The sequence below is a fragment of the Apostichopus japonicus genome, chromosome 19 (assembly GCF_037975245.1).
Source record: "Apostichopus japonicus isolate 1M-3 chromosome 19, ASM3797524v1, whole genome shotgun sequence".
Taxonomy (NCBI): domain Eukaryota; kingdom Metazoa; phylum Echinodermata; class Holothuroidea; order Aspidochirotida; family Stichopodidae; genus Apostichopus; species Apostichopus japonicus.
The window spans coordinates 9004470-9030000 of NC_092579.1; the positions used below are offsets into that span (position 1 = coordinate 9004470).

The window sequence follows — 25531 nt, forward strand, 5'->3', positions numbered from 1 at the left end:
AATCAAAACCAAATTTGTTTGGTTGATACAGTATTTTGAATTGTCCTGTCGATCACATTGTGGTTCACATTAATTGTCTACACTGGAACTCAACTGACTAATAAGCCATCTGATATTCCATTTATTTCAGTGTAAGTCTGGAGCCATGAGCTTGGTAGGGCATAGTTACAAACCCACACACTACAAAGGTTTGAGAAAACATGCAACGCTACTTGACCGGATTTCCCATACTAAAAGAAGGCCTCCCCATACATGCATCAAAGTAAAATAAACCAAGCAAGATGCTTTGATATAAAATATTTTATTCCAAATTTTTCAAGAGCTGTAATAAGACTATAGGTGCAACTAAATCGAGTGCCATGCTGATGCTAAATTAGCTGGAAACTTACATATGCCAACTCGCTTTGTTAGGTGTACAAAATATAAGAAGGGATCTGAGACTAGGCAATACTGTAGCATTGCCTAGGCCTATATACTTAGTGGCCTGTATATAAGCTACATTACACGCTACATTTGTTAGTGTGTGTGCCAGTACTACCAGCAGCCATAGAGACATGCTCTGGGCTTAGTTAGGCCATGTTTTGACAAATTAATCCATGACTAGAGGCTAGACCATAGGCCTAGGCCGACATTGAATATTGATAGACCTAACGCGGTTAGTCTGCCTATCGAACCTACACTGGTGTTGATTTCATTTTTTTGTTTCATGACAAATAAAACATGAAATAAATGGTATCATAAAATAACAGATACCAGCATATAGTAGCTGTCGATCTATCCTTCATGGGTGCTACGTTAATCACTTCTAGTCTAAGGCAAACTAGTAGACTAGTAGTATAGTATTGAAGAGCCTTGTCCTACATTTTCATAGTTGGCATTCGTATCACTTGACATGTATACTTTCTTGTCACAGTAAGTCTAACATGAGTATTAGTAACAGGCCTTGAATTACCTTCATCGTTCGTTTATTGAATCATGGAAGCACCTTCTAGGCATGGAAATTTGCCACCCTCAATACTGCTTCATATCTCGGCACATTTGACGTCGTTTTGCCAACTGTTGGCTGTAAATTTCGTTAGACTTTCAGCCCGTCGTTCTCTTGTTGTGCAGTACGTTATGCAGACTAATTGTAAACACGTACAAACGTTACATACACACACTCTGTGCATATACATCACGCCGAGCCGAGCAGTTTCTGTATCAGCTGACATATCACATGCCATACAATAAGGATTTTGATTGGCTCTTGACTGAAAAAATCGCTGCGTTCGGAGAAGTCCTAACAACGCAAAGCGGACTAAATGAGTCCGTCTTAAACTGCTGTTTACTCTTAAGATAACACTTCCCGAACCATCCAACATCGAGAATTGTAAATAGCATATGAAAACACACCATAATATGTGATTAAAGATGAACGATAGTGATTTTTCACCATCGACGAAAAAATACGATTTTATTCAAGAGTATTCTAGTTGGTTTCCATTTTACACATGTGAAAATTCAAGTCAATCCGATGTTGGGAAAGGCTTAAAAAAAATTCCTAAACTCGTTGATTTTTTAAACAAAAATTGGGCTTTTCGCGAAAAGCGATATGATGATCACGTGATCTACAGTGACATGTGACGTCATTATGATGATAACAACGTGAGCTCGGCGTAGTGTACTTCAGCAGTGTGCACTTAGTGTGTAAGTTTAGTTGCAACCTACTCTATATTGGACTCGACAAACAACGTAAACCACTAGCAAAATCCAAGAAATTGCGTTGTAGGGGGATGCAACAGAACGAATGTGGACTCTACAATAACTTTTTTTTTTCAATTTTCCAAGCGGAAAAAGTAGTGAGAGATATCGGAAACTCTGGATACGATTTGTGAGGAGAACCAGGAAAGACTTCATCGCACCAGGAGTTTCTCATAACAAGAATGTGAAAGTTTGTTCTGCCCACTTAACAGAAGATGATTCTCGGGCCCAATTGAAATTTGCGTGTGGCAAGGTCACTAAAGTAATAAAAGTTTGAAAGATTGATGCTTTTATGCCGCATTATTTATATATATCCCGATAAATGCAACAGTAAGTGTTGGAACTGGAAGACATGTCAGACGTGAACAACCTAATGACTATGTGAGGAGAGAATCCACGTGCAAATTTCAATTGGGGCATGGACGTCGCTTAGGCAGAGGTTTTTGGGGCAGAGATGTGTTCATACCCTCCAAACCACTTTAAATGTAATACGAATAGGAAATGTGTGTATGCTCGAGCGAAACAAAACATCGTGTAAGTATTACTTACGGTAGCGCACACTGTCACTTATGTTTGCACAGTGTGAAAGTACCGTTTGCGGACCTACGTGAAGTTGGGCTAGAATACGATTCCTCCTGAAGCCCAAACCACGAGGCATGCATGTGAATAAACGCAATAGGCATTGCATGTAGTGAGAAAATTGTTCGAGCTAGACTAACAACTCGATTGAGTTCAAATGCGGTTGTATTTCAAGCTCAATGAAACCTTTCTGTTGGATTTAATGACGCACGGAACAAGGAACGTTTATGTTTTACAGTAGGCCTAGTACATACAAGCGAATCTACTTTGTTTAGAACTTTGGATTTTCTTTCGGATGTTATATACTAATCTACGTTTGAGACTATCATCACTATTGTTATTGTGCCAGTTTGACTGGTAAGTGAGCACATTCATACATCACTCTGTATAAAACCCGCCAAAAACGTGATCTTGAGATTTACGTTACTTTGGGTCAGCTTGCGAGTTACCTCTTCAGATATTGGGAAATCGTTGCGAAATTGCCGCAAATTTCGTAAAAAAAAAATTGTAAACACGTGGTGAAGAAATCAAGAAACACCATGATATTCATTATCATGTCTTGAACATTACGCCGGAAAATTTAACTAAAATAACAGTTATGCTGACACGAAATGCACGCACAGCTCCGTACTGAACAGTGCACAGACAGAAAAGATCATCACAGTGACGTCATTCACTGACATGAGGGCTGTTCAAGGTCGTTGCAGTGTTTGCAAATTCCTAAATTACGGAGGCGAAAAAACGATGTTTTAATTCCCTTTTTTATAACTTTCCGGTGTGCTATTTGGAAAATTAAAAAAATATGTTGCTTGGTAACATATAAACTACATTATATATGAAAATGAGAGATTTTTTTTCTGTCACTATCGTTCTACTTTAAACCTTGGTACTAAATATGTGCAACGACAGTGAACGATATCGAGCCTGCCCCGATGGACTACACGTCCACTTTGAGAGGTGAAGCGGATAAAACAACAAGACTACGCAAAATCTTTCCCTGCCTGAAAATCGCCGTGTTATCTTACATTACTTTCAAAAAAATTAGCGACACTCATACCACACAAACCACTTCTGCTCGTTTCTGTTTTAATTAGTTAACCACCCGTTTGGTTGTCTGTGGACTGCGGTAACTTATATTTTACGTGTTTAACTGTGGACGCTCTGCTTCGGCATTTCCTTTTCACGGAGTTGAAAGTTTCCTAGTTGTTCATGGACAGTTGGACACTCAAAGATTTATTGTTTTTATCCTTTAACATGGACGATTTTATTACTTGTTTATGAATGTTTTCCATTCATGTGTTCTGTTTGGATCGTATGCAGGTCAGTAGGCCTACTGTATTCCTGTTGCTAATTAGCTGATGTAGATTGTAACTTAACTTGAATTTTGATTTTTGTTAAATTTTGCCGTTAAATGCGAGGACGCATTTGGTTCTTTGGCGGGAAGGGGTATTAAAATCAAAATAATGTTTTATCTTGCTGTATTTTAGCGTTGCTTGGGTGACACTCAAATTGTAGTGTTGCTGTTATTCTTTATCGTTGTTTATTTTGTTGTCTGTCAGGTGTGGCGGAATGGGTTAGCAGTAGTTTCTGAAAAAATTGCGTCATAGTCAGACACTATTGCGAAATGTATATTACCGTGCGACACTTAAGTTTTTATCATTGATTTTTCTTCTATTAAGTTTGTTTTAATCAAACAAGTTTTACTATTTTTTTTTAAATACTTCGTTTATGTTTGTTTACCTCGTTAAGTAACATTTGAATGTTACGTTTGTTTTTGCATACGTGAACGTTTACTTTGAGGGTTATGCACTTGATAGGTATTCCGTTGTTTCAATTTACTAGGTATTCCATTTTGATTTAGGTTACACATTTAGTTCATGTTTTAGATGGTAAGAAATGCGAGGACGCATTTGTATCTTGGGTGGGAAGAGTGTTACGAGAAAACAACCTAATTTTCTCGTGTGTACGTATTTTCTATTTACCGTTATAAAATGTTTCTTACGTAATGTTTCAGCTAGGTCTCTAGTTTGTGTAACTTGAGTATCAGTTTATTGCTGGCTGCGGAAGTTGGTTCTTGCTGCCGGGGCTTTATGTAAACAGTCCGGTGGACAAGGCCTCCATTGTTCTTAGTATACGGGTAATTATTAGGGGTTCATAGACAGTGGGGCGGGGTTAGTTCATATTCGCATAGTATTGTAGAGACCGTTGACCGGCTGTCATTGGGCTATGGCGCTTGTCAATCTCACTGGCTTTTTCATAATTGGTTAATTAAATCGTGTATAGGGTTCTGTACAGTTACGGGGGTATTTATAATGTCGTGCAAGGAGCGTTTTTAGACATTAAGTTGCGATATATTTAGTGTAATTTGCTAGGCAGAATCTATACCGAATTTGTACGCTGTTTTAGGGACTTAGATTATTTTTGGCTTGTGCAGAGGGTCAAGTTATGCACTCAGCAGTTGCGCTGCGTAGCTGCTTGTGCCTGCATGCATTCTGCAGCTGCGCTGCGTAACTGCTTGTGCCTGCGCAAGGTCGTCGCAGCGTAGGGTTCGCGGGCCGACGAACTTCATCGTTAGCTGCGCTGCGTTGTCCTTACGCTGCGTCGCCCTTGACGCAGTACCTATAGATTAGCTGCGTTGTGCCTGCGCTGCGTTGTCTTTGACGCAGCGCCTATAGTTAGCTGCGCTGCTAGGCAGCTTACATATTAGGGCTAGTTCAAGTATGACGCCCTTGTTATTGTGTTTAGGTTTTATTGTTCTACTTTCTGTATATATTATTTATTTATCATGCTTTACGAAAGATGTACGGCAGGTACATTGTTTGTTTAATTATACTTTTTAAACTCTTAATGCACTGTTAGTGTACTTTCAACGGTGTCCTCGAGTCTCTTTCTACAACCCCCTTCCTCAATTGCCAACTGGGTACTTCACCATACAATTCGAAGCGGAAAGCGTTACATTACTAAAACGAATGACAATTGCGTTACACATAACGAATGACATATGTTGTAGGCCTACACACTTAAAAATTGCGTTGACTAAAACGAATGAAAGTAAATGACAGCACAGACATTTACTTCAACCGGATATCACAGTTCAGACTTTGTGGGTATATTAAAGCCACGCAAGAAAATCGGAAAATTGGGGTTTAAATCGCCAAAATTCGAGTTGACATTCTGCGACTGTGACCGGTGTTTTCGGTAAATTCTTGAGCAAGATGTTTGACTTGTCCTGTGGGATTTTACCCCGTGAACTTAGGGGAATTGAAAAAAATTGTAGCTATATAAAAAATTATTGTTTTTATTACCCCCCCCAGGGCAAGGGGACGGTCGCCTCCCTGGCGGAGGTTCTTTTCCCAGACTGGTCATAAAGGTGGGACCAAGGGCGGCGGAACCGGGGGGCACAGGGGGCACGTGCCCCCCCACTTTTCCTCAGGTTAAAAATGTGCCCTTTTTCTACATAAAAATTGAGGTGTCTCAAGTTAGCAAGAGGCCAGGGAACCAGAATGAACACTCGGGAAGGGCCGTTTCCGGCCATCTGAGCAAGGGCGGCGGAAGCACTTTTAATCTGGGGGGGCACCGACATCAAAGGGCACTTTGCAGAAATTCGATTGGACTGATGCAGCCTGATATTTAGTACCCTTTATAACTCTTATTGTATTATCTTATTTGCGTATACACATCACTCCATCAACGCCCCTCCCCCACCCTCAAGGAAAAAATGCATACTAGCACTGCAATATCCAATGTGCAAATTGGGAAACAAGGAACAAGTTTTCTTTGAAGACAGAATGAGGTGAAAATCATGCTAGTTGCTAATGTAGGAATCTTCCGAATTAGAGTTTATTTCTTGTCAATATCTTAACAATTTTTTTCCATTCGAAATAGCTTTCAGTTTGACCCACAGAAATTCATTAAAAGTCAGGGGCGTAGCCAGGATTTGCAAAGTTGTAAAGGCACGACTATCTGAGCGGAGCGCCACCATCGGTTGGCGCGGAGCGTACAAGAAAATTTTTGGTTTTACAATGCCCTCAGATGGCCGGAAACGGCCCTTCCCGAGTGTTCATTCTGGTTCCCTGGCCTCTTGCTAACTTGAGACACCTCAATTTTTATGTAGAAAAAGGGCACATTTTTAACCTGAGGAAAAGTGGGGGGGGGCACGTGCCCCCTGTGCACCCCCGGTTCCGCCGCCCTTGCATCTGAGGGGTTTGTAAAACCAAAAATTGTCTTGTATGCTTCGCGCCAACCGATGGTGGCGCTCCGCTCAGATAGTCGTGCATACAACTTTGCAAATCCTGGCTACGCCCCTGACTTTTAATGAATTTCTGTGGGTCATACTCAAAGCTATTTCGAATGGAAAAAATTGTTTCTAGCATGATTTCACCTCATTTTGTCTTAATAGAAAACTTGTTCCTTGTTTCCCAATTTGCACATTGGATATTGCAGTACTAATACGCATATTTTCCTTGAAGGGGGGGGGGGGGGCGTTGATGGAGTGATGTGTATACGCAAATAAGATAATACAATAAGTGTTATAAAGGGTACTAAATATAAGGCTACATCAGTCCAATCGAATTTCTGCAAAGTGCCCTTTGATGTCGGTGCCCCCCCCCCCCAGATTAAAAGTGCTTCCGCCGCCCTTGGGTGGGACCTCTTCTCTCTTATCCCTCTTATATCCACTCACCACCGTCCTTCGTTGTTATTCGTTGTAATTCGCTGTCATTCGCGAATGATAATTAACCCTGTACAAAGTCAATTGTCATGATTCGCTGTCATTCGTTTTTGTTTGTCCTCTTATAGGGTGGGTTCAATTTGTTCGAAAAAAATAAATAAAAATATTTATTTTATTTGGAGAAGAACATTATAAAAAATAATAGTGGGTGGGGGGATTTCCAGGGGTTATTCCAAGGAATATTATTCATACGCTGCGATGGTGTACACTCTGCCTTTAGAAAGCACAACCTTGACTCGGCAGAAATGGCATTGTAAAATATTTCCCTGAGCCACCCAGACTCTAAATAGCTGAAGACTACCATCTTTATTGTACGTCATCAGTCCTTGCTTCAGTTCAATGTTATCAATACTGGTAAAATAATGCGCAATATCAATGTACATGCAAGGTGAACATTTTTTCATTTCAATTTCGCCTTCCCATGCAAGTGGTAAATCCGAAAGAGGATCGGGCATGGTCTTTCCTTCAACCTGAAGTACCGATGCGTAGTCATATGCCTTTTCATTTCGCGCATCTGCTTTATTAACTTCAGCAATGTTCATCTGAACGGCAGCATACGCTAAAGCAACCAACTCTTCTTTCCGGCCATTCATCTTCAACTTTCGTTTCTTTAAAAATTCCTTCAGTCTGTCAACTTTCCAAAGTTTAAACTCTTCCAAACTTGTAGGAATATCAATCCCAAAGCGAAAAAACAGAGTAAATTTAGACGTAAATTATGCGATTTCTAATGTTTACTGTAAGTGCTCATTAAGTTAACGTGGGTACGCTAACATACAAGTCTCGTCGCAACGAGAGTATTCTTATTTGACCTCTTGACCTCCATTAGGCAATGCAAACTCTGAACTCGTTTATTGTCATGGACTAGTGGCAACAGAAATGTGTATGTGTTTGTGTATGGGGGAGGGGAGGGGGGGGGTTATAATGATATTCTTTGTAGCAAGTGATTTTAATGTTATGATCACAAGCTGGCTGAAAAAAAACTATACCATAATTTATCTTACAAGCATGCAGCTAATTTTTTTTTGGGTGTGGGGGGGGGGGGGTCAGGTCGACCGTTGCTTATATAGGATCAGCAAAGTAGTTGGGAGCTGGGGGTAGCATCGATGTGCGGCAGATCTCCATGCCCCCATTCCCCCACCGTGGCCCCGCTACTGTTTACAAACAAGTGAAAGCGACCTTTTCCAAATGTATCCCTGTAAACCACATATGAATACTTCTACAGAAAGGCTAACCTAACACAAATAAGGCTACAGGCATGCATGTGTGTTTGACAAGTAATACTGAGATGAGATGAACTCCGCATAGTGCTTATATTTTTTCTACAGAACATATTGTTCCAAAATTACTTCAAGCCAGACATATCATACACGGTATCGGCGCGTCGTTGTGCGTTAAAAGTTGTTACGAACGATGTTGACGCTGGGGCGTATCATTCAATGTTAGCGACGTTACCTTAGCGGTTTTTCCTCAGTTTGTTGTGTTGATATTGCAATAGAAGTATACGAACGTTTTATGGTACGCCATTTTAACATTTGTTCAATAAATACAGAAATCTATAATTCAGTTTCGGATATCACAAATTCATGACAGATATCTCGAATCATTTCCAGATATCAAAAATTAAAAAAAAAAAAACGTTAAAGATATCCAAAATTGAATAAATGATAACAAGAGTTGAATTAGAGATATCTAAATTTGAATTAGATATGTCCATAATTCGAAATAGAGATATTCAAATTTGAATTAAGGAATTCATTTCAATATTGAATATCTCTACATCAACACGATCCCAGTCTCAGTTCCGGGGCAGTCCTCCCCCCCCCCCCATGCATTGGACCTGGTGCATGAACTGTGATCAGGCCAGAGTGTAGCTCAGTCTGTTTTTCTCCCGCTACATAACAGTAGAACAGAAACTATGATCGATCTTCACAAAAGTCTGTGTAGTTCGCAGTGGCTGTGTGGAGATAGAGATCGAGGCAAGTGTTGTTCACTGGTACAGATTATCTCAAATCAGTGTACGAGTCATTGAACGGTTAGCACGAACTGTTTTTGTGTGTTGTATGGCGATAGAAAGTGGAATATATTACGGACAAATATGCTGTACTTGCGAAATACATACATGGTTAACTTCAAAAATACATTTTAGACATTTTTATATATATTTTTACACATATATTCCCTAAAAATTATATTTATTCCCTTAAAGTGTATATTTATATATTCTCCAGGCGTACAGAAAGTATTTTCTTGGTAACAAATATGTATTTTGTGCAAAAATATATATTCTCTTACAGTAAATATTTTGTCAAAAATATATATTCTCTAACACAATTTTTTTTCTCTGCCAAGAATATATTTATTCTCTAAGAGGAAAAAATGTATCCTCTAAAGAAATATATATATATCCTTTTCAAAAGGAGGTCAATTCTGTGACCGAAAAATATTTGTCTCTAACAAAATATATAAATTCTGTGACAGAAAATATATATATTCTATAGAAAAAGTTTTTGTCTGTGCAAAAATAAATTTTTATTTTTTGTAGGAAATAATATATATTCTCTATAACAACAAAGTTCTATTCTGTGCAAAAAATATATTCTGTAGGAAAAATGTATATGCTAAACAAAGTACGGTGCTCTGAAAGTGCCAACTGAGATGTTTTGTTGTTCAGTAACTTCAGTGACCAGCTTATTGCTGTTTTCTTCACTTCCGCTTTCTTTCCGTTGATGTATAGAGTCCTTGCAGAAGTGCAACACATTATTGAAAGACTGTGGTTAGAGAAGAGCAAATAGTGGATTATATGCTAAGTCTTAGCCTAGTGTAAGTAATAAGTATGCTGTTTAGAGTAGTCCACTGGCGGATCAAGGGCCTTTGTTTGGGAGGGGCCAAAGTGGCATTAAAGTGATATGTGGGAGGGGTCTAAGGGGAGGGGGTGCCCCCCTCCCCTTTGGAAAATTTTCTATTTCTGAATGCCCTCAGATGCAATTTGGTGCGACAAAAGTGTACAATGGTGATGTTAATTTACTTCTAAAAAAAATGTTTCCCAGGTGTAATTTTCTAAAATATTTATAAAACAAAGTTGAGATCATCTCTCTCAAGAAATTTGATTTCTCATAGGTTATAAATTTCGTCCCCCTCCCCTTATACCCCTCCCCCAGGACGGCGATTCGTGGCATGGACCAGCATTTGCTTTCTCAAGAGAGGGGGTGTCCCCTCCCCTTTTGATTTTTTTTTGGAATCCTGGTGATGCCTACATTTAAAATGGTGGCACTTAGAAAGGCTTTTGTCACCCAAAATTTTCTGAGAAATATGCATTTTTTTGTGTGTAACATCAATAAATTGAATAGTAGGTGATAATTCATTCTTTCCCGTGGCATGAAAATGTTCGCTGCTCGCCCCAATGAAAAGAAATATAGGCTAATTTGAGGTTCAAATGATGCTGTAAAGGAGGTTTTATACTCTATTATGCTAAATGCTAAAGAAATGATGGTTGCTAAGTCAAGATTTGATGCAAATTTTTTATGTATATACTTGACAATTACAATGCGGTTTTTTCGGACGCTTGTGCGGGTCAGCGGGTTTGGGTGTTAGAATGCGGGTCTAATTCCCGCGAATTGCGGGCCTTCGGGAGCTCTGCATTTAATTTTAAACCAGAAAACGAAAAGGTTTAGACTAGTCTACCACTGCTATTCCTCTCGATTTTTTTAATTTCCAATCATATGATTTAGCGGATGTTCGGAAACACTTTTTGGCTCACCTTTGGGGGGCATGGCCCCCCTTGCCCCCCCCCCTTGGATCCGCCAGTGGAGTAGTCTAACGTTAACATCACACTACCAACTATCCTACTTATGCGCTATATCTGGACGCCATGATTGCAGTACTGCTGCTATACGTATGTTACCTATGTTATACCAGGGAGCTGCTACTCTAACAGCTCCCTGGTTATTCGATATGTTAATGGGACTGTTAAGCCGGCTAGATACAGTAGGCTTTGCTGTCGATCGTATCGTCGTAATATCATGTGCAATGTGATGTCGCAAAACCACTAACTTTGAACTGCATTTCGGTTCTGAGCAAGGAAGTAGCTTACATTGTACTTGCACACTTATGGCCAATATAATGCATTAAGCTGTTCACTGAAGTTACTGAAACACCAACATCTCAGTTGGCACTTACAGAGCTTCGTACTTTGTATAGCATATATATTTTTCGTACAGAACATATTTTTCGTACAGAATATATTTTTCGTACGGAATATATTTTTCGCAGAGAATAGAGCTTGAATGTTAGCAGAGCTCCCAACTGACCCGCGTTTCGCTGGTTGGACCCGCATTCTAACACCCAAACCCGCTGACCCGTGCAAGCGTCCGAAAAACCCGCATTGTAAAAAGAATTGCATCAAATTTTGACTTAGCAACCATCATTTCTTTAGCATTCATTCCACGCAAAACAGACTGTCTTTATCTGTTTTCTACTCCGCGTCACCTCATCGTTTTTACCCTCAAAACAACTCGCGGTTGGAGTCTACCAACACCTGTACATACTGCATACTGGAATAATTTCGACGAAGTAATTATATCATCCTACAGTGGTATAAATGCATAATTTATGGCAAAAGAACTCGAGAATTTAATGTTTTTATATGATTACAACAACCAAGTCTGGGTTGGGAGTGAATTATGGATGATGTTTCTCATTTGTCATGGAATGTTGTTTCAGTTTTTTGACATTTGGGTTTGACTCTGAACCGATACAAAACCTCCTTCACAGCATCATTTGAACCTCAAATTAGCCTATATTTCTCTTCATTGGGGCGAGCAGCGAACATTTTCATACCACAGGAAGGAATGAATTATCACCTACTATTCAATTTATTGATGTTACACACAAAAAAATGCATATTTCTCAGAAAATTTTGGGTGACAAAAGCCTTTCTAAGTGCCACCATTTTACATGTAGGCATCACCGGGATTCCAAAAAAAATCAAAAGAGGTGGGGGACACCCCCTCCCTTTATACCCATCCCCCAGGACGGCGATTCGTGGCATGGACCAGCATTTGCCTTCTCACGAGTTGGGAGCTATGATGTTAGAGAATATATATATTTTCCGATACACAATACAAATATATTTTTGCATAGAATATAATTTATTCTGTAGAATATATATAATTTCTTTAACAGAATTTATATATTTTGTTAGAGAAAAATATTTTTTCTGTACCAGAATTTCAACACTTGAAAATACGCCCTGTAGTAAACCTGCCGTCCATTTTGGCCACTGCTCACTTCTTCACATTGCAAGGTTATTAGTTTGGAACGTTAGCCGGTGTGTTACGTAATCAATTTGCCAAGCCTTGCAAAGGAAACGAACGTGGGAAAGTCACTCAAATTTCCTGCGATCTACCGCGAGTGCCTATTAAAATGTCCAAGGCAGGTAAACTGTTACAGCAGCGGTGCAGGGCGCATTTTCACTCAAATGTATATATTTTTAGAGAATATATATTTTTTCTCTTAGAGAATATATTTTTTTTCTCTTAGAGAATAAATATATTCTTGGCATAGATAAATATAATTTTTGTGTTAGTATATATATCTTTGCAAAATATTTATTGTAAGATAATATATTTTTTTTTCTCTTAGAGAATATATATATTTTTTTTCTCTTAGAGAATAAATATATTCTTGGCATAGAAAACTATAATTTTTGTGTTAGTATAAATATTTTTACAGAATATTTATTGTAAGATAATATATATTTTTCTTTTAGAGGATAAAAATAAAATGGCCTAAAAAAATATAAAACATTTGTGTTAGAGAATATATTTTTTTTTACAGAATATTTGCTGTAAGAGAATATATATTTTTGTTCAGAATACATATTAGTTAGGCCTATTAAGAAAATAATTTCTGTACGCATGGAGAATATATAAATATATACTTTAAATGAATAAATATAATTTACAGGGAATATATATGTGTAAACATATTTACATATATATAAATATGTCTAAAATGCATTTTTGAAGTTAACCATGTATGTATTTCGCAAGTACAACATATATACATTTGTATTTAAAATATTCCGCTTTCTCGCGCCACAGTGTTGGTGTTCTGAATTCGTGACATAGTATTATACCACAATACAGATCAATTAATGAAACCTGACATGTAGCGGTTCTGGATTTAAATTTGAAAATCTGTCGCTTTTTTTGCCCGCTGGTCGCCGTTTTGTCTTGTATGTTTGCATGCCGTACATGAGTGCTCTATAAGCAATTAGTCAGGAAAACCTCCGTAATAGTTCCATGGAAACTGTTTTAATATTTATGAGAGACTTTTCATACTTGGGTTTTTCATTAATACTGAATCAGTATTTTTGTAAATCCACAGTTAATTTTCTTGTATTATTTCCTGATTGTTATGAACCGTTTAAACTTGTTAAAATAATCACTAGACTGCCTATGATATGAATCAGTGCAACGAACAGTCAACGAATGATTGAAAACAATACATAAGCGAGTGAAACTGATTATCTAGCGTTTTCTGGGGTTTTATTTTGGCAAATGTAACGATTTTTGTCACCTGTCGCTGGTAACCCTGATTATTATTATGCTAACCGCTGAATGACCTTTGTTTAACCCGTACTAATTCGAAGTGATTGACAGATCAGCTGTGCCGCAACTCATTACAACTATCTGGTACACATATGTTGTACTCCCTAACTCCGAATATTGAGCCTATCGTTTTGAATTCTACACTTGTTGCTAGCGTCCACGATTTTTATCGTCAACTCCTCTCCGAAATCGGGTGTTTTCCGTAAAAAGCTTGCATCCTGAATTCCTGATCATCCTCGGTGCAATATAAGAATCATAACTGACCTATGAATCTAACGGAGCATTGTCACTCTAAGGCTATGAACCTTGAAAACGAAAGTTTTGGGAGCATATGTATTACGCGATTTCCGGCTGCGAATGACACATTTCCAATCCGAATTTTTTACCGGCCCGGGCAAGGATCAGATCCAGAGTACGGCTCTAGTGCAAATGCGACTGGATCAATGCATCAGTTCAGCGACGAAGCCATGAATTTGAAAAGGGGGGAGCACTTTTCGCGATTGATATGGATTTTCAAAGTTGTTGCATGGCACGAATATCTGAGCGGAGCGCCACCATCAGTTGGCGCGGAGCGTTGAAGAAAATTTTTGGTTTTACAAACCCCTCAGATGGCCGGAAACGGCCCTTCCCGAATGTTCATTCTGATTCCCTGGCCTCTTGCTAACTTGAGACACCTCATTCAATATCACTTTTAAACCCCCAAAACAAACGAGTTAAAATAGTACGTAATTCAATAATACATAATGTATTAAAATTAGCAAGGTACATGTATAGAATAGTCTTACTGTTCAACTTCTATACTTGTAGATACAAAGATAGTCCAGAAATGTCTTTGATACAACTATAGCTAGTAGTTGTCTTTGATACAACTGTAGCTAGTAAATGTTTAAGTTAGCCTAATAAGAGAAGGCGAGAGCTATCTGATTGCCATCTGATGCAAATTTCTCAAGTGTTTTCTCAACTGAAATATTATCTGCGTAAACGGGTTCTTAACTACATGTTAAAAACTGACAAGATCGGATCCTAGTCTTTTTCGGCGGGTAGAGTGTTGAATGAAACTAAAGTGCGACATCCTGGCTACGCCCCTGATCATATGATAGGCCTATCATTATCAGCAGATTTTGTTTCCTGTTTTAAATTCTTTTACATGTTCTCATAATATATCAGAAAGACAAACATAGTGCTCTTTACAAGTTTTCCAGTAGGATGATTCTTGTTTATTGTCCAATGTCTGCACTTGAATACATTTGGCGAACTTAACTGATTGGCAATATAAACTTTCATATTTTGTAATACAGCCAGATATGCAGTGGCCTAATTTATCGCAGTGTATTAGCAGTTTAATAATTATTATAGGAAGTGCGTATCACGTACGATTGCTAGCTTAGCTTCATAACATGCTGTTCGTGCAACAACTTAGGACGAATCATAGAACGAACGTTGTCGACGTTGTTGTGCATACAGTTCGTGACATTCCATAGAGTGCGGTTAGGTAGGCAATATGTATTTTATTACGCAGTGGCCAACTGTAGGCTTGTAATTGGCTATAAGCTAAATTTAGCTAATTGCATCTGCCAAACTAAGTAGTTGAATCAGTAGGCCTGAATGTTACTACGATTACAATCGAGGTAACGGAGCTGACGAGTATTCAAGATCAAAAGAGCACTGACAAAATACCATGCTAAAAAAACGACAGTGCTCCCCCCTGGCTACGTCCCTGCATCAGTTTACCCCGTGGAGAGATGATCGTCTGATAAAATCAGAGGATCTGATCTGGATCTAGTATAATAGCACAAGTCCAAGAACAGATTTAAGAGCTCCGGTAAGTGCTAATTTGCAAATTTAATCTTTATAGCAACAAATATGCTCATATACTTCTCTAATGCATACTGTACGTGCTGCATATTTCTATAGTTTATTTCTGGCTTTTCCACTTACAAACATATCCCCCCCCCCAAAAAAAAAATAAAAAAAAATAAAATAAATAAATAACAAAACATAAATAACAGTTTGGGCATACAAAGGCTATGTCCCTGCATGGTCCAGTGTGCAGATTTTTAATCACATATCTTTCTCTCACTCTGTGTGATTGTGGAAAATAGGGACTGTGCCCGCAGGACGTGACTAGGAAAGTTATTGAAGGTCAGGCTATTTTATTGAAGTTAATGAGTTTTGTCCTTTTTTACAAGTTGTACTGAAGTTTGGTAGAAGAGTACCATTTTGACAAAATATCAAAGTTACATATTGTCAACTAGAAATTCACTTTTCAACATTGCAGTATTGAAACTGACATTGGACAAGTCCTCTCCCTCCATACATCCACATACAGTACCTCACATATGTGCAAGATTTCATAACAGGGCTACACAGTCTGCATAAATTACTAACCTCAGAAGCAAATCAATCACAACAATATTGTCTTGCCTTGATTGCAACTCCATTGTGGAAATATAACCTGAACATTTTGTCCCTTAGTATTTGCATGGAGCTATCTGTTTATAGCTCCATGGTATTTGGTTGTGGTCAACAGGCGCGTAGGCAGGATTCGTTCATGGGGGGTGTTTTGCTGGAGACTGACATGGGGGAGGGGTCTAAGGGGAGGATGTGTCCCCCGTCCCCTTTTGCGAAAAAATGGAATTTTAAGGCCTCTAGATCCAAAATGGTGTAATGTCTGAGCTCAAATCATGCAAAAGAATATTGATAATTATTTTATGAAATAATTCTATTCACATCAGAAAAATGTAATCCTATATAGACTAAATTATTGATGCAAGGAAAATGCGAACCTAAAGAGATACCTTTTTCAATATATATAATTTACAAGCAACTAGGTTCAACTTCAACTCAAAAGTTTGAACTGTAAGAAGGATAATTTGGGGAATCAGAGATAAAAAGATCAAGGGAATTGCGGACCTATAGAGTTCTCCTTCGCTTGGACTGTAGAAGTCTGTTGACAAGCAAACTGGGAACCCAAAGAGTTAACGGTACTCTCACATCATTGATTTTGACATATTTGGTACCACGGTTCTCTTAGAGTCTCACTAAAAGTAAAGCTAAAATCCCATTAGTGCGATAATTTAGAGTTTGTATAAGTTGGGCATATACTGTAACGTGAGTCGTGACGATAAAGAAATTGTTACAGACGAAAGTCCAATCTTCTCGGCTTCTTCGCTAATTATAACTAGTGTATCTCTCCAAGTCACTGGTATTTTCTGCATATATATTTTTAGGGGCACTTGGGCTATGGGGCGTGTTTGAACACCCAAAACACCCCCCTTGGCTACGCGCCTGGTGGTCAAACAGTGTGTCAATAAAGGATCATATGACACCTAGCCAGTTCATATCACAGTGTAAGGCAGTTTATACTGCAGCAACCATCAGTGGATATATACACAGTGTTCAAAAGCAGGGTTAACCACATAAAGGGAGTAAAACTGTTGAGCAGTGGTCATGCTCTGAGGACTTAATCTTTCAATGCATGCCCTTGGATACAGTTTCACCTTCATGGCTCATATTATTGTGGTGTGCAGCTGAGTAAATGAGAATTTAGTTGTGCTCATTTTGTCATTGTGCTCCACTTGGAAAACAAAATGGAAAACAAAATGTGTGAAGGAAACCTTACAAATTTTAAAAAATTACCAGTTTTCTGTCAGAATGTAAAGAGGATGATCCTGACAACTTGGACTTTGTGCCAACTCTTTTCTCATCTCCACACAAAAGCAAGGGAAATACATCCCTACCTAATACACTTAGAAGGAACGTGAGCATGGATAATGAAATGGAAATTTTGGAAGCGGAACCAACTTTGTATGATCATACTTAAACAAAACTTTCACTGTCGTTTGAAGGGGGCAGTCACAACATTAGTAACAATCAACAATTTAGTACTATTTCTCTAGATACAACAAATAATTCGCTGCGGCTCTACCTTGTATAAGTGCAAATGGAAGTACTGTAGTAGCAGTAGCTTTGGTATTGCCAGGGAAATTTCTGCATCAACTTCTTCATGTGATCAAAACCATTCCTTCACCAGGAGTGAGAAAAAGCGAAGGAGACGCAATCAAGCATTTGATCCACTGCCTATGTTCCAATCTGATTGCTGTGATCGTAGCTGTATCAAACCGCTTTCTTACGATGACCTAGAACAGTCTTTTCTTGAGGTTAGTGAAGTGAGGGAAACTGAGCTAGAAAGCAATTCACCATGGACAAGATTTGGATTCATTAGGAAAGATCATGTCACACCAGATACAAATCTTGTTCTATTTGTGTAATTTGTGGGAAGACTGTATGTGAGAAAGCATTTTGTATGTTTTTTGGTATTAGTAGCAAGTTATTCAAAGATTGTCTGAAATCATTTCAAGTTGACAAGAAAAATGCAATTCATGGCAATAACTTTTAGGCAAGAAAAGGATGAGAACAAAAACTACATCTGCACTAGTTCAAGATTCCCAAGGTATTTTATCTTGTGAATGTGCATTATTGGATTTATGACAGTTACTATTGCATACATAGCATGGGAAAATGGAATACAACTTCAAATTCCTCATAGCTAGTAGCTTTAAATTAATTAACTAGCATGAAGTCATTGATAAAGTATACTGAAACTTGTGAGGTCCAAAGTGCTGTTGTAAGACTGTTTTGCCAGAATTAAATTTCACACTAACAATAGCAATGTGGATGCAACGCCTTCGCACCATTCAACCTCATGGGCTCAACATTCAGGAATTTCATTATCCATGCTCACGTTCCTTCTAAGTGTATTAGGTAGCATTTCCCTTGCTTTTGTTAAAAGTAGACGCATAATTGTAAATTGTTAGAAATGAGAATAGATTCTAGAACTTGCTTGATTATCCTTTCGAATGATTGCAGACTACAATACCTCGTGTTACAAATCAACTAAACCCTGCTTTGCAATGTTGGATAAGAAGCATTTTTTATTTGTAAAGAATATCAACTTCTTATCTGACACCACAAACAACTGAACGATCGACAATAGCTACACTACACAGAAGCTTGTTTATTATATTAGTCAAAAGCCTACTCATGATAGGTTTTAGCAAGTGTGATCAAGTGCTGTTAATAGTATAGACTTTTATCAGAGTGATTGTTACTTAGAAGAGAACTCTTAAACTTTCTCGGACAATAACTATAGACTTTAGGCCAAAAACCTAATAACCTCCATGTGGAATGTACCGCATCATAATGTATGCTAAGAATTCATGAAAGCTCGCTTGGAGAATGGAATTGATATTAAAAACCAACCTAATCGATCTTCGGCAAGCTTCGAGACCTATATATGGAAACAAATTCCGACGTTTGGAAAGTTTCTGACGGTGCACCGGAATATTTGGGGAGCACCACGTTTGTATTGAGTTCAATAGTTTGCGGACGGCGCTATAGAGTTAAGATGTAATGAGTAATATTATGAAACCTTATGATTAAAATGGATAAAAGCCGCTTTACCATGTGCATGTCTTGCATATAAGTCTCAAATCATTAACTGATCTAGCTATAACGTTAGTCCTAACTTACCTTCATAGAAAAAGAAAACACGCAATTTTACGGCTAGTGTAAGTATTTTAGTTAGGATTAAACACTTCTAAAACAAGTTTGTATTTCATTTATTTTAGAAGATTTGACAGTGATGGTTTGGTTCACATTCCATGCGTCCGTGCATGCGATAAACTGGTCACTTTCAGTACAGTATCTGATATCGTACTAAGGTTGAAAAATATGAGAGCTGCAACCATAGCTTCAGTGTCTTTCATTGTTTGGAACGCTAATATTTTCTGTTGATTGTACTTATCGGCGCAGAAGTATTTTGTTACTTTCTAAAAGAAGGCTGAGCCCAATAAAACCGTGGATGTATATCGAATCCATTTTCTGATTCGAGTCCGGTTCCAGTCAAATCTTTTTCGTCCTGTTTGAATCAAGTCAAGTTTGGCAAAAAGAGTCGAGGAAAATCAGAAGAAAGTGCGACTCTAGTAGATTCGAATTTTGAGGCACTGGCTAGCTTCTAAGACCTACGCAATAGACCAAACACCAATCACATATCGCTATACAGTCTATAACATAGAAAAAGACAAGTTTTCTTGCTAGATGATTCATTTATGTTCTTCAGTATATCTAATCTTCAGTAGGGACAACCAAACACGTATGCTACAGCGTCAGCCGATTCACACAGAGATTACAGTAACTACTGTAAATTTCGAAGTTTTGTATTTCCAACAACTGGATTTGTTGGAATTACACATATCCTCAGGTCCCACTGTAATCCTAATAGCACATGATACCGATATATAGCACGATCCAGTTATTACTGTGGTACAAAACTTTAAGATTTACAGTAGTAACTGTGTTCTCTATGTGCATCGGGTGATAGCGCATACGTTTCGAGTCATACTTTATATACAAGCATATGTCCGTTTGCTCCTTGTTTAAAATCTATATTTATTAATATTGTACAAATTTCAAATATATATCAAAACCACCGACAAAAGTAAGACATTGGCTATTTTAATACCTTCAAAATTACGGTATAGGTCAACTCGATTATCGAAATCGAAACTTCTCTCCTTTAGATTCAAAACGGGACAAAACCTCATTGTTACGTTGATGCAAACAATTAGACGATTTTCAAAATTTCGTCCATTTTACTTTTCACCCAATAGTTTACATTTAAAAACATACGTTATCTGTTCAGTACCAGATTTATACATCGATCGCCCTAACAAACAAAAATGTGGTGATCGACTAAGCCTAGATAACGTGAGAGAACAGTTCTTTTCTGACAGTAGTACATTTCGATTGAAATAAAACAAACTTTATTATAAAGAAAAGAACGATGACTCGATCCTTCGAAACGAATTATTTATTTATTTGGCGAATGTTTTTTTTTATTTATTTGGCGAATGTGCCAACAATTAGTGCCCGTAGTACCCGTACAGTGAATTTTTTAACATGGGGATAGCTGCCATAAATTAATTTTGCTTGTTACTATATATATTACCATGCCAGTGTCAGTTGTATATGCTTACTGCTGAAGACTTACAGTAGATTATCATAAGTACAGACTGACTGACTGCGTTAGTTATATAGAAACCCTATGATGACCTACAATACTATTCCCTGTGAAGAAAACGCGGTAAGGCGTATTTCCTAAAATAAATACAATTCGTGAAATGTTTACTTTTGGCATGAAACTGCCAAATATCTGCAAATGCTTCATCTAGGGTTTTGCCCCCCCCCCCTCGAGCCCGGCACAGAGCTGTCCTTCTTAACCCATGCACTCACGGTAGATACCAAAATGGCATTGAAGCTACCCATATCAATGGTAATCTTCTTTAAATATTAAAAGTAATTGTATTTTATTATCCGTATTAATCTGAGTCTCGCGTTAAATATCTATATGGTATAAGTTGTTATGTGTTACCAAGCTCGCTTACTTGAGGTAGTTACTATTTCAGGTAGTAACTTGAATCGTTATATTGACAAAGTGATGGTACGCTTAAAAACTTTCATCAAGTCATCTAAATATGTGGGTATTTAGTCTAAGGAAACACATTCAAGATGTCATTACCTTCAGTATAAAGAACAGGATAATAATTTCAATTTTTTATATATATATTTATATAGGGACGTCAATTAATTTGCAGTTTACAAGAAAGTTTGCATATTGCGGAAGTGAAGTGATATTTTCTATACAAGGTAAGTTTCAGATTGGGTTGTGTGTTCCAGTTGCAGAATAGCGTGCAATGTAACACTGTTTAGCCATAGCACCGAAGTACATTGATATGTCAGTAGTGCAAGATCTGCCTACTATAGAATTACACAACTTTGCTTGTATCTGCAAACGACAATACCTTCGCAGAGAGTCGATCGTAGGGGCCGAAGGGCCAGTGACCCCAACTAGTTCAAACTAAGGGTACAATAAGCTTACACCTTACCTGTAATAATTGTACTTCGTATATCAAACATAATACGCAATCTTTGGATTATAAAGGGATATTCTAACTTCAATTAAAAGAAACAATAAACTTTTGTAGAAATCTCCACCCAAAAAGTCACAAATAAACAGAAGCCTACCCAGATATCGCAACAGATTGCTTCATGTTCTTAGAATAAAAAAATATTATTTCACTGAAAAACTCTCTAATAGACTCCCATCTATACAAAATAAAAGTGATAAAAGACATTTTGGAAATTATCCTCCAATTTCCGTTTCACCACGCTTCTCTGAAATCCTTGAGCGCCTTATGTTTAATCGTATTCACAACTTCTTGAAAGAAAATAACATCCCAGATAACAGACAATATGGTTTCGTCCTGGTCACTCAACCGAGCTAGCTCTCATTGATGCTGTAAATCTCTCATGCTTTAGATAAAAAAAACCTCAGTGGGTATTTTCCTTGACATTAGTGAGGCGTTTGACATAATTAATCACAATTGATTCTCCCAACAAAGCTCTCTTATTATGGTATCAGAGGTACAGCACATTCCTGGTTCAATAGTTACATTTCAAAAAGACATCAGTTCACCTCGTTTAATCATAATAGCTCTGACCCCATGCAGATAAATTGTGAAGTACCACAAGGTTTCCATTTTGGAACCACTTCATGTTAATTTTATATGTCAATGACATAAATCACATATGCCAGGATACATCAGTACTCTTCTTTGCTGATGATGAAAATATTTTCTTCACGGGAGAAGATGCTAAACTTGTTCAGGATAAAAATTAATAACGAATTAAACCATTTCAATGAATGGTTCAAAGCCAATAAAAAAAATTATCTTTCAATATTAATAAAACAAAGTTTGTTGTATTTGGTATGTGTAGCAAAAGTGGGATTTAGAGATCTTGAATAATATCGACATCAAAAAAGTCGACAATGCTAAATTTCTGGGAATCACAATTGATTCAAGTCATACTTGGCGGAACCATATTCATTCAATTTCCATAACGGTAGCGAGAGCTGTTGGTAATATTTCAAAAGTTAAGAACTATTTACGGCGTAACGTCCCTAGAAATTTTTACAACAATATAATTCTTCCGCATCTTTCATATTGTTCCACCATTTGGTCGGGCGGCTATTCTTCTGAGCGGACTAAACTAACAGTCTTACAACAGCGAGCTATTCGACATATTGGGAACGCACCTCAGCGTGCGAACACCAGTAAGTTATTTTCTTCACTGAATATTATTTTAATCATCAGATCTAATTCCGAAAAATCTTGCTACTTTTGCTTTTAAAGTATTAACACAAAGGCATGTACCATCTTCATTCAACAGTTTCCTTGAACATAATTATCAGGTGCACAACTGCAGAACCAGACAAAACACACAACATACGTTGTTAATCTTGCAAAACAAACATTGCCCTATTAAATGTACGAAACCGTTCGATAACTGTTTGGAATTCCCTATCAGATCATTTGAAATCTACACTTCCAATCTACAAAAAACAACCCTAGGACCCTTGCTCTACCCGTTAAGCCATAAATGTTTTTTAGAGCTCTTCCTTTCACAACTCTTTGTATTTTTGTTACTTTATATTTATATTCACATTTTATTGAATTGTGATAAAACAAATAAGTAAATGAAATGAAATGTGGCTCTTCAGACACTATTCTATTTTCTTTTAATAATCCTTAACACATATCACCCACGGATCACAAATCATATTTTCCACACCCATCTCTTTGGTAAATCCTTTCTTTTTTTCTTTTTCTTTTTGTCAATATGAGACTTAAAGCCAATATGAAGACTTCCTTGATGATAATGTACATCGCCTTGATTGTATGCAAATCTGGCGATGCGTTTGTACCTGAAATAAAATATTTATCATGCACGGATGCAGGTATGTAGTTAGTTCTAAGATTTGCTTTCTATGAAACTCTGTCACTGAATTGCGTATCAAAGGTCAGGGCAGTAGCCTTGGTGGAATCCCTAAGATGCAAGTTGAGGAACATCAAGAAAAATTACATTGAATTGTTGATGTATTGCATTGTTGTAGCATGTTGCATTTTGGGTGGGTCATTTCTTGAAAGGGGCCATCATGACACAATCTAAGCGGACAACCAGCAGTCCGGTTGACGCGTAGTGTAGCAAGAGAATATTTGCCAAAAAATGCTCCCATATTGCCGGAAATGACACTGCCCAGGCTTGTAAGTTGCATCTAAACATTCTTTACTTTGAGATCAAGAAAAATAAGAAAAAAAATTCTTTGCTATGGTCATTGCTTTACACTGAAGTAAAGATATCAAAGCACGCGTGGGCATTCTGATGTTAGCCTTAGCCTATACATGCTGATGGGAGGCCATATGGGAAATTTAGGTGCAAATTCAATGTTGGGTTTGTGCTATCGTGATTTGTTTGACATGTCAAAGAAGGACCTACTAGGGGTGGGGAGGCTTATGAGCTGAATCGGTGGGCCATGCAGGGGCCTGGACGGCCGCGTACCCCTAGTCAGTATGTTAAAAAGCCCTGACATATACGCATACCTCTAAGTATTCGATCGATTTTGATGCGTTTTACAACTGAGTTTGATGGTTTGATGCTTAGTTCTTTAGCCATAGTTGTTCTTGATACTGTGATTGTTCTGATACTACAATTTGGTCGATAATATATGATGTTCGATTGCTGTTTATTGTGGAATAGTCGCCAAGCTTTTCTCCTAGCCTTCGTCTGGTAGTCAACATCAACGGTTCTTGGTTGCTCTATAGATTGCTATAGCGGTAACATAATAACAAAATTAACACCGGTACTTAATGAAAAAAAAAACATGAAATAATACCAAATAATGGCCATGTGGTTCTCTGAAAATGTTTATATATTCACTGGCTAGCCAGCCCCTTCCGTGGTGACGTATTATTGTACATTGTATTTTCTTATAGCGCGGAACGTATATGTCAGAATTTGTTTCTCAGACAAAATTTTAATAACTCTAACGCGTTTTAAAAAATGTCCGTTTTGTATTGAAAAGATCCCATACCAACAAACTTGATTCAATTGAGCTATACGACCCTGAAGGAAGATGATGGAAACTGGATACTTTTGTACAATATATCCTGGGAACCTCCGTCACAGTATGAATGTAAGTAACATGGGTACCTCCATCACATGTGTGCACGTTAGTATCATTGGAACCACATAAGTATGCAGTACGTAACTATTCTTGCAGCCAACGCTATAGTATGTACGTAATATGGAGCCTTCAGTACACATGGAGCTTCCAACACAGTATGCACATAAGTATCATGGAAACCTCCGCCAGAGTATGCATGTAACATGGAGCCTCCAACACAGTATGTACATAAGTATCAAGTCAGCCCTTACCACAGTATCCACATAACTTTCATGTTTCAGTTTGTTATGATATTTCCCAACCAACATTTCCATACATTTTGATTTCTTCTTTCTTGTTTTACCCTTTTCTTTTGCTTTGAATTCTTGTAATTGCTATTGTCAGTATAAAAGATTGCACATAAGTCTCTCATACCGCAACGAGGAAATAAAGAGAGTAAAATGAAACATAACCTTCATGGGCACTTCTACCACAGCATGCACGTAATGTATTCTAGAAACCTCTACAACAGAATGCACGAACTGTACTCTAAAATCCTCTACCATCGTACTGTGTACTTAAATAGTATGGAAGGTAATAAATCATGACGATATAATTGATGATTCATTAAGGGCTTTTTATCATTCATCACCTGAAAAGGAAGATTTAAACCTTATTCTTTATTCCATATTCCTTATGAGGAAGTTGGTTGACTTAACATATCGTGAAAGTTCATGCATTTGTAATAGCATACCATATAAGAAATGCGCTCTTTATGGCAACGAGGTCAATTCTGGGGAAAAAAGT

At 37.7% G+C, this 25531-nt stretch overlaps 2 protein-coding genes across 2 annotated transcripts in view; both read left to right on the forward strand.

Moving 5' to 3' along the window:
- The window catches only part of LOC139960675 (fibroblast growth factor receptor-like), an 81672-nt gene that overhangs the window by 30051 nt on the left and 26090 nt on the right, over positions 1-25531 (forward strand). The window lies entirely within an intron of this gene.
- The window catches only part of LOC139960667 (uncharacterized), a 104548-nt gene continuing 99921 nt past the window's right edge, over positions 20905-25531 (forward strand). The window contains exons 1-4 of the mRNA XM_071959218.1: positions 20905-21366; positions 22778-22834; positions 23406-23518; positions 24644-24754. Of these exons, the coding sequence (XP_071815319.1) occupies positions 23419-23518; positions 24644-24754 (211 nt within the window). The 5' untranslated portion in view covers positions 20905-21366; positions 22778-22834; positions 23406-23418. The remainder of the gene's footprint in view (positions 21367-22777; positions 22835-23405; positions 23519-24643; positions 24755-25531) is intronic.